Genomic DNA, 9,357 nt, shown 5'->3' on the forward strand with positions numbered 1-9,357 from the left:
TGCCCTCCTGGAGGGCAGGTGCCGAGGGCCAGCCTCTGTCCCTCGACCAGAGCGCAGGACTTCAGGAGACTGCAGGCGACTTCTTTCGTTCAATTTTCTTTCCAAGGAGAAAGGCAAAGAAGAGGACAGATAGGAATCTAACTTCCATCACCTTCTTTTAACAAAATAAGTTTACGGTTCACACACCAGCCCCTTCTGTGACTCTCCCCGCCCCGGATTGCCCAGGCATAATCGCTTCTCTGTGCGTGAGGACCACGTGGTTGTTCACACGTGTGAGCGATCTGTTCATTGCTTTTCCCATATTTTCGTGTCACAGGGCTAACCGAAATGTTCAAGACGCCAGCGAAAGAGAAGGTGCAAATGACGAGCATATGTCCCACCACCTTTTCAAATTCAGAGGATTTGCTGAGAAAAATGTTTGCAGTCCCTAGTTCAGAAGAAGAAACACTGCTACGCACCGCAAAAAATTCCGGTTGGTTGGCAATTTTTTTTCTTTTTTCTTACCACTTTGATGTCCTCCACGAGAGCTAAAGATGACGTTTTTCTTTGTAGAACGCTTATTGTGTTATTTCCCTACAACAGAGACTCCCGATAAAATATCGTTTCCAGCTTCTCTGTTCTTGTTTTCAGGGGAAATTCTTATCAGTGGTTGAACCGGCATTGGCATTGGGTGACTTGGTGGAGAGGCTTATTCCTTTAATAATCAAACTGCCACCTCTATCTGTTATAAGTACAGAGGGTGATGAGCAGAACAGCGCAGTGATCGCTCATCAGATGTAAATCAAACACAGATTATTGCAAATTACCGGAGAGAGCTCAGTGCGTACTGTGCAGTATTCCTGCCAGTCTTCCGGGGGGGGGAGGGGAGCGTGCCACAGTGTGAGCGTGAATGGGTGACACGAGCCTGTCCTCACTCCCATTCAGCACCGAGTTCCTGCTGTAGAGGGAACTGCTCCACTGAAGATGCTTCCGGAGCCAAAAAGTAGATGTTTCAGTGTGACCTGGACAACAGCTAGACTGAGTGTAAGCCATGTCATTGCATCTGTGGTTCAAAAGAAGAAATGGCTGTTTTTCCCGCTTGAAAGAACAGATGTCTGTGTTCGGGCCCCTGAGACACAGCGTGGCAGCACCCTGTAGGAGAGCCTTCTTAAGAAATTTTGTTTTCTTTCATCTAACTCATGCAGGTCCTCACCACGTCCTAGGAATTCGTGACCAAATAACATTGTGTTTCAGTGCGCACGGTTCATACGTAAGACAGAGTTGTGGCCACGTAAGCAGACTCATAATTTTCTCAGGTGGCTAGGAGGCTGGACGGTTGGCTCTTATACCACATTTCGTGAGGATGAAATACCAGATTGCAACAACACGGTGAACAGAATGTATTTATCATGTACTCGTTTGTGTCTTGCAGGAGAGACGGTGTCCCCCAGCACTCGGAATGCACCAGAAGAGCCATCGGAGAAAAGCTCTATAAACCCGGCCTTCAGACGACAGCGCCTTATAGTAAATGGAGAGATGGGCCGCGCACCGCCGGAGGCGGAGCCTCTGCGGCCGGCATCCAGCGCACACAAGCTCAGAAGGTCCGCGGAGCTCGGAAACGCACAGACGCCAGGTGCGGAGGGCGAGCACGGAGTCACGGAAGCCAGCGCTGTGGAGGACACCTGGGGAGGACGTCTTGGGAGGACGCCATCGAGAGAGCAGAAGCCGGAGGGAGAGCTGAAGGAAAGTGCGAGATCCTTCGAAACACGTAGGAAAAGCAACAGATCGGAGGAAAATTCCGAAAAGGCAGCAGCCGCCAGGAGATCGAGGGCTTTGGAGCCGAGGCGGGTGCTGAGACCGGAAGACCCAGTCGCCCTCGGGAGACCGCACGACACAGACCCCGCGGGAGCCCGGGACAGCCACGGGCCTCTCCGGAGCCCAGCTCATCCCAAGGAACCAGGGGACACAGAGAGCAGAACCACAACGGTGGGCTCTCAACCTCCGGAACCAGAAACATTCAGAACGCCAGCCCAGGGGAACATGCAGGTCAAGACGCCTTCCCAGAAGGTGAGCGTGGAAGTGCTGTCGGCACAGAGGAAGCGCCCGCATACCCCAGGGGAGTCCACGAACACGCCCAGAGAACCGGAAGGTGATGAGAAAGATGTCACAGCATGTGAGGACACTCCGGAGCGGAAACGGAACCCTGCAGAACATGCACCTGGGAGCAGGAGAAGACCCAGAACACCCAAGAGAAAGGTCCAAGCCTTGGAAGACCTGGCCGGCTTCACAGAGCTCCTCCAAACACCGGACCCCACACTGGAACCAGTAACTGATGTCAAAACCAAAATACCCTGCAGATCTCCACAAGTGGACCCAGTCATCACGTCCACCATTGTGACCAAAGGGCTCAAGACACTTCTCCAGAAAGTGGACGTGGAGGAAGCACTGTTGGCACTCAGGAAGTCCCCACGGGCCCCAGGAAAGACCACATGCTCACCCAGAGAACCAGCAGGTGACGAGAAAGTCATCGAATTCTTTCAGGCAACTCCAGAACAGAAACCGGACCCTGCAGAAAATGCAGCTGGGAGCAGAAGAAGACCAAGAACACCCAAGAGAAAGGTCCAACACCTGGAAGACCTGGCCGGCTTCAGAGAGCTCTTCCAAACACCAGACCGCACCCTGGAACCGGTGACTGATGTCAAAACCAAAACACCCTTCAAATCTCCACAAGCAGAACCAGTCACTATGTCAACAGGTAGAAAGAGCCGTCTCAAGACATCTCTTGGGAAAGTGGACGTGGAAGAAGATATCTCAGCACTGAGAAATCCCACGCCAACACCAGGGGAGACCACACACTCACACAGAGAAGCGGGAGGTGATGATAAAGACATCAGTCATTTAAAGCAAACTCCAGAACAAAAAGTGGATCCTGCAGAAAATGCAGCTAGAAGCAAGAGGAGGCCAAGAACACCCAAGAGAAGGGTCCAATCCCTGGGAGACCTGACTGGCTTCAGAGAGCTCTTCCAAACACCAGACCGCACCCTGGAACCGGTGACTGATGTCAAAACCAAAATACCCTGCAGATCTCCACAAGCAGAACCACTCATCACATCTACTGTTATGACCAGAGGTCTCAAGACACTTCTCCAGAAAGTGGACGTGGAGGAAGCCCTGTCGGCACTCGGGAAGTCCCCACGGGCCCCAGGGGGGACCACATACTCACCCAGAGAACCAGCAGGTGACGAAAAGATCACCAAAGCTTTTAAGGCAACTCCAGAACAGAAACTGGAGCTTACAGAAAATGTAACTGGGAGTCGGAGGAGGCCAAGAACACCCAAGGGAAAGGCCCAAGCCCTGGAGGACCTGGCCGGCATCGAAGAGCTTTTCCGAACACCGGACCACACAGTGGAACCAGTGACTGACGACAAAACCAAAATACTCTGCAGATCTCCACGAGGAGAACCAATCAACACATCGACAAGTAGGAAAAGCCATCTGAAGACACCCCTGGAAAAAGTGGACATAGAGGAAGAGCTGTTGGCACCAAGGAAGCCCACGCCAACACCAGGGGGTACCACACACTTGCCCAGAGAGCCAGGTGATGATAAAGACATCAGAGCATTTAAGGCAACACCAGAACAGAAACTGGAACTTACAGAAATTGTAATTGGAAGTAAGAGGAAGCCAAGAACACCCAAGGGAAAGGCCCCAGCCCTGGAGGACCTGGCCGGCATCGAAGAGCTTTTCCGAACACCGGACCGCACAGTGGCACCAGTGACTGATGACAAAGCCCAAATACCCTGCAAATCTCCACAGGCAGAACCAGCAGGTAGAAAGAAACGTCTCAAGGCACCTCCAGGGAAAGTGGACAGAGAAGTTGAGCCATCGGCACTCAAGAAGCCCACACGGACGTCAAGGAAAACCACGAGCTCACACCGAGAACCAAAGGGCGATGATGAAGACATCAAATTGTTTAAGAAAACTTCAGAACAGAAGGCGGGCTCTGCAGAAAATGTAACTAGAAGCAAGAGGAGGCCAAGAGCACCTAAGGAAATGGCCCGGGCCGTGGGAGACCTGGCCGGCCTCGTAGAACCCTTCCAAACCTCAGATCACACAGATGGCCCGGGGACTGACGATCGAGCCGCGAAGACGCTTCGCCAGTCCTCACGACCAGAACTAGGCATCCGTGCAGCAAGCAAGAAGAGACAGGGCAAGGCGGCGCCTACCAGGGAGGAGGACGTGGAGGAGGAGGAGGAGCCAGCGGCCCCCAGGAAGTCCACACGGACGTCAGGGAAAACCACGCGCTCACACAGGGCAGCAGTCGGCGGAAATAAAAAAGCCAGCGTGAGTCAGGAGACTGTGGCGCAGAGTCTGGGCCCCGCGGGAAATGCAGTGGGCAGCAGACGTCGACTACGAACAAGGACGGAGCAGCCTCCACCCCCGGAGGACCGGCCCGGCTGCCAAGAGCTCATCGCGGCCCCAGGTCAGGACGAGGCACCGGGCAGCGACGCCGAGAGCGCCCGGAGGGATCCGGCTCCGACTCGGGACAAAAGAAAACCTGTGAAAACATCCAGAAGAGTCCCCAGGGCCCTCAGCGTAGAGCCCACGGAAGACCCTGCAAGGTCACCGAACGGGAGCGTCTCCCGGTCCCCCACGAGGGAACGCGGGAAAGACGAGAACTTGGCCGGAGCGAAGAGGCTGCGCACAAGAACTTGCCCACAGGACGCTGCAGAGGACCCGCCTCTGCAGAAGAGGCAGCGGACGGCTCCCAGAGACAGGCGCCCACCGCCCGGACCCGCGGTCACGGACAGGAGGAGTCAGAGGCTTTTGGCAGAAAGGACCGACCTGCCCAGCAGCACCGTGAGCGTCAAGAACAAGCGACAGAAGGCGGAAGTCTTGGCCCCTCCGGAGAAGGTGACGGTGTTTGTCACGTGGTCGTTAGCTGTCGTGTTGGATGGATGTTGTCCGTTTCCGTGTAATGTTTGGCGTAGGCTGTGCGTGGGGCCTGAATTTGCACGTGGCCATCCCTCCTCAAGGGGTCTGCCGGCGACACAGTGCGTCACCGCCAACCCTCATGCGTAGCCCTTCGGGGATTACAGAGAGTAGGCAGATTTTGACAGGACGCGGCCGTGCAGGCACGCGGGGCTGCAGACGCCACACGCACGAGCGTGGCGGAAGCCACACGCCTGTCGGTGTTTAGCGGCTGGAACCCTGGATGGGGTGGGGGTCCCGAGAAGGACATGGCTGCCAGCTGTGCGGACTGGTCCGTAGAGAGCGTCCTGCTGCGTGGGGAAGTCTGTAAACGTTTAGAAATTGCGACTTCCCCATCTGCCTTAGCGATGAGCCTCAAAGCACGAGGAGGGGGCTTCGTTCACCGCCGAGTAATGGCGTTTTTCTGCCACGCCCCTCTGATGCTGCTTAGGACCCGTGACACGGTGACCGAGTCCCTCGTTTGCACTGTGTCAGTGGAGGTGCCGCTTTCTCCAAAGGAACAGAGTGGATGTCTTAGATGATGGGCATCCGAGGACGGGAATCTGTAAAATGTTCAGACGCGTCCCCCTTTGAGTTGCCCCTGACTTTTTTTAAGCTCTGTCTTACCCCTGACTGGCATTCTGTGGATGTCTTTTGAATTTTTTAGGGCATGTCCCTGCGCTCCAGACGCCCAAATAAAACCAGCGGAGTAGAGCAAGGACCCGGGTTCACGTCAGCAGAAAAGGCTCCAACGAGGCGCAATGTAAAGAAGACCCCGAACACCTCCCAAGAGATGAAGCTTCGGAATCTGGAAGACGGAGCCGAGGATCCTGCCCCGGGGGGCCAGGCCCAGGGAGGGGGAGCACGCCTGCGACCCGGAAGACAGCGGAGGGTGCCCGCCGGGGCCGCGGGGGAAGCAGGGGACAGCAGAGCGGGCATCCACGGGGACGCTCGGGAAGAGAAGGAAGGAGCCAAACGTTCGGGCCGCGGGTGTCTGCGACCCCGAAAGGTTGCCGCCCCCCCTGCGGGGGACACTCTGGAGAGTGAACCCAAACAGAGAGTAACCCGGAGTGCCAAGCGATCTGCCGAAAGTCTAACAAAGGCAAGTTATTTACCGGTATTGTTTTTAATGAACACAGAAGGTTTCTTAGAATAACTTTGGCCCCACGTTGCAAAAGCAAATAAAACCCACTGTAGATAATAACGCACTGCCGGCTCCCAGTTAATGCTCACTCACGCAGCACACATCTGAAACGTCTTCCGTCTTCGTCGCTGTGTGTCGTTAAGCCTGTCTTGGGAATTCCCGGCTGGAATAGTAAATTCACATTGTGAAGACTTCGTGCAGGAAGAACAGATTTGTCCCGTTAGAAGTTTCTGTCTGCTTATCACAGCCCCGTACTAACACAGGTGGCTTCTTCGGTCTCCTGTTTGGTGGAGACCGAAGGTGGCCCCGTCCGATTTCAGGGGGGTTCCTTTCAAAAGCGAGGACGAGTAAAGCTGGGAGCGTCCATGAGAGTTCCCGTTCCGGGAATGATGCGTCCTGTCACCTTCCCCAATCAAGTGCCCTTTAAGTCAGGACAGGAAGTGCCGCTGACTCGGCAGCACCTGACTCATCCGAGTAGCTCCACGGAGCATGGCCACACTCAGTCGGGGTTCTTCTGGGGGAGGCTTGATTTTGCTAGTTTAAAAGAGAGGGCGATCCGTTCGCTTTCGCGAGCTGGCACGCTTACCTCTTAGCAGGCGGTCAGCCAGAGGCGGCGCCATTGGCCCGTGTTCTCACACCCGCGTGTGACTCGACTGCTTGACACATGATTGTCTGGTGTGATGCCAGCTGCAGAGGCCGGAGAGACTTGTCTGCTGTGTGCTGGATTGATGGTCACAGCACCGCCGTAGGTCCCATCGAACGTCCCCGCCACCCTTGGTCACCAGTGCACAGGTTCAGAGCAGGCAGCTGGTCGGCAGAGACGCGACGTGCCCGTGCCCACCCGCGTAGCTGGTGCTTTGACCGCTCTCTCGTCCGCAGTGCAGGGACACACGTCACTGCCTCTGAGGGAGGGCACGCCTCCCGCGGGACCTTTTCCCGAGGGCACAGTCATTGAGAAACATTTGCTTTGTCGTGAGGTGATTCCTTCCGCAGGATTTCAGTACTCAAATTCTTCCGACGTTTGTGTTCAAACTCAGCTTTGGACTTTTTAATTCTTGCCGTTTTGCTTTTCTAAGCAGTATTTTTTAATTAGTATAAATCTGTGTATTTGTGTGGAGATTTTGTTTGTATTAACTTAAAATATGTTACAAACTTTTCCATCAAAAAGACAAATTATTTAAGTTAAAAAAAAAACAAATAGGAAAAATAGTTTAAAAAACAAAAGTAACTTTCACAGGATGTTTTAAAACCCATCTCCAACCTCAAAATTAATTTTCTAGAAAGGATCACCCCTAGTTAGGATTCGGGTTTTTACGGAGCAGACTTAGTTATGAAAATCATTGTTTTAAATGACTTAAGAGTGACATTTTTCTTTCCAAACAGGAGAACGACAATGTGTGCGTCAGGAAAATGAGAACCAGAAGCCATCGGGACAATGAAGATATTTAGCTAAGTTCAAGAGGGAAAAAAAGGTAGTAAATTTAATTTAGCGATAAGCTCAAGTACAATGTTTGCTGTAAATTTAAAAAGGACTTCTGTAAATAATGCTGTCTGGGTGGTTAGGAGAAGCAAGCTGAAAATCTGCTGGCTCTGAATGGTCTATTCAAAACCCCACTTGGAAGTTATAAAGGGCACGGATGGCTCACAAAATGATAGAAACGTCCAGGCTGCGCGGGGCGCGGGGCGCGGGGCGCGGGGTCGGGGTGGGCGTCTGGGCCGCGGTATGGCCTTCGGCTTTGCCGCGTGAACCTGAAACCGATCCGTGTCAGTGCCCGCCCCCCGGCCTTGCACTTGCGTTGCAAATGCGCCTGTTTGTCTGTGTCCTCAGAATCTGAAAGGCGGGGGCTTGTACCCTGTGACACCCCACCGGGGTGGCTCTCAGGAAATGTTAGGGTACATGAACAGATTAATGGAGCCTACAGACACATCTTTACAGTGGGGGCGGCTTGTGCCTCGCGTAGTAGGGCTGTTGTCATCTGCACAGGACGGTCTTGTCCTTGGCTTTGTCACTTACGGGAATGAAAGTGTGATTGGGGGGATGGATGGAGACCCCATTTTCAGGGTACAGGGGTTACAGCATTTGAGAGAGGAATGACTGGGGGCTCGCCTTTTTCACGTTAAGAATAGTCGTCTAAACTAGGACTGCTCTCATCTGAGAAGCCACCCGCCCGCCCGCCCAGTGGCTCGGGTGCTACTCCATCCTAAGCTGTGACGCCCTCAGCTTCTCGTGCTTTCGTCATTTACATTTTCTGAGCTTTCTTCCGGATCTGCTCCCACCTGTGCTCCTTCTTACTACACCTGTCCCTCCACTTGGTGCCCAGCACGACACCTTGTTCGGGAAGCAGCGCAAGCCATCCCCCTAAAGAAGGCCGTTCCTGACAGCGGCAGAGCCCGATCTTACCTGCGAGCCAGGTCTATATGAGCCTGGACATCTTCCGTCCGCTTTAGACCCACATGCAAGCCGGGCACCTCCTCCTGTACGTTCCACGTCATTCTCCTGCTGTGTGCTCCCCGAATCAGACAGTAGCACACCTCCTCCCCAGCCACCTGGCTGGAGTCGTCCCCGTTTACCTGCCGTGACAGGTGGAGGTGAGGACGGGAGCCTGGAGAGGGTGGCTGTCGCCTGGAGTGTGAGCTGGAACAGCTGTGCCCCTGTCTGTCCCCTCTTGTGTCCCCCGTGTCTGGTGTGGAGACAGATTCACGTGAAAATAAACATTTGCTGAAACATGTTCGCATCTAGGTGTGTGTGTCTGAATCGATGGTAGTCGCTTTTGCTATTCTGGCTGCCACAGTGCGGTTCTGTACAGTGTCACCTAAGGGCCTGTCCACAAAGGGACGTCCAGCCTAAGAAAACATCTTGTCACAGTTTATTTGAGCCAAACTGATGACAGCTGCCGGGAAGCAAAGTCTCAATGGACTGAGAAAATGCCCTGGAGAGCGGAGTGGCGGTTTGCAGCTTATTTTATACGTTAGAATCACAGCAGACGTCAGCGGGTCACGTGAAAGCCACAGGTGGTGGGTTAAGGGGGCAGGAGGACACAGAGGGGGCATCTCAGGTTGGATAAACAGTAAAATGAGAGATACACATGTCTTTCACGCTGGTGGAGACAGGGCGGCTAATTGGTAACAGCACAGCGAGGTCCCTGGCCGCCTGCTCTGGAGCGGAGGGTATGCCCTGAGGGGTCTGGGAAGGGGGATCACTAATATTTCAAGGTGTCACCTTAGATGCAGAGACAACTGACGGGCTCACTTAAGGTAAAGAC

The 9,357-nt window shown here is 54.0% G+C and overlaps 1 protein-coding gene across 2 annotated transcripts in view; it reads left to right on the plus strand.

Annotated features, from left to right (window-relative positions):
- MKI67 (marker of proliferation Ki-67) overlaps positions 1 to 8,829 on the plus strand; it is a 19,724-nt gene extending 10,895 nt beyond the window's left edge. For both annotated transcript variants that reach the window (XM_023537374.1, XM_023537375.1), the window contains exons 8-11: positions 317 to 472; positions 1,412 to 4,893; positions 5,618 to 6,052; positions 7,478 to 8,829. In XM_023537374.1, the coding sequence (XP_023393142.1) occupies positions 317 to 472; positions 1,412 to 4,893; positions 5,618 to 6,052; positions 7,478 to 7,543 (4,139 nt within the window). In that variant the 3' untranslated portion in view covers positions 7,544 to 8,829. The remainder of the gene's footprint in view (positions 1 to 316; positions 473 to 1,411; positions 4,894 to 5,617; positions 6,053 to 7,477) is intronic.
- The last annotated feature ends 528 nt before the right edge of the window (positions 8,830 to 9,357 follow it).

This window comes from Pteropus vampyrus, unplaced genomic scaffold (assembly GCF_000151845.1).
Source record: "Pteropus vampyrus isolate Shadow unplaced genomic scaffold, Pvam_2.0 Scaffold188, whole genome shotgun sequence".
Taxonomy (NCBI): domain Eukaryota; kingdom Metazoa; phylum Chordata; class Mammalia; order Chiroptera; family Pteropodidae; genus Pteropus; species Pteropus vampyrus.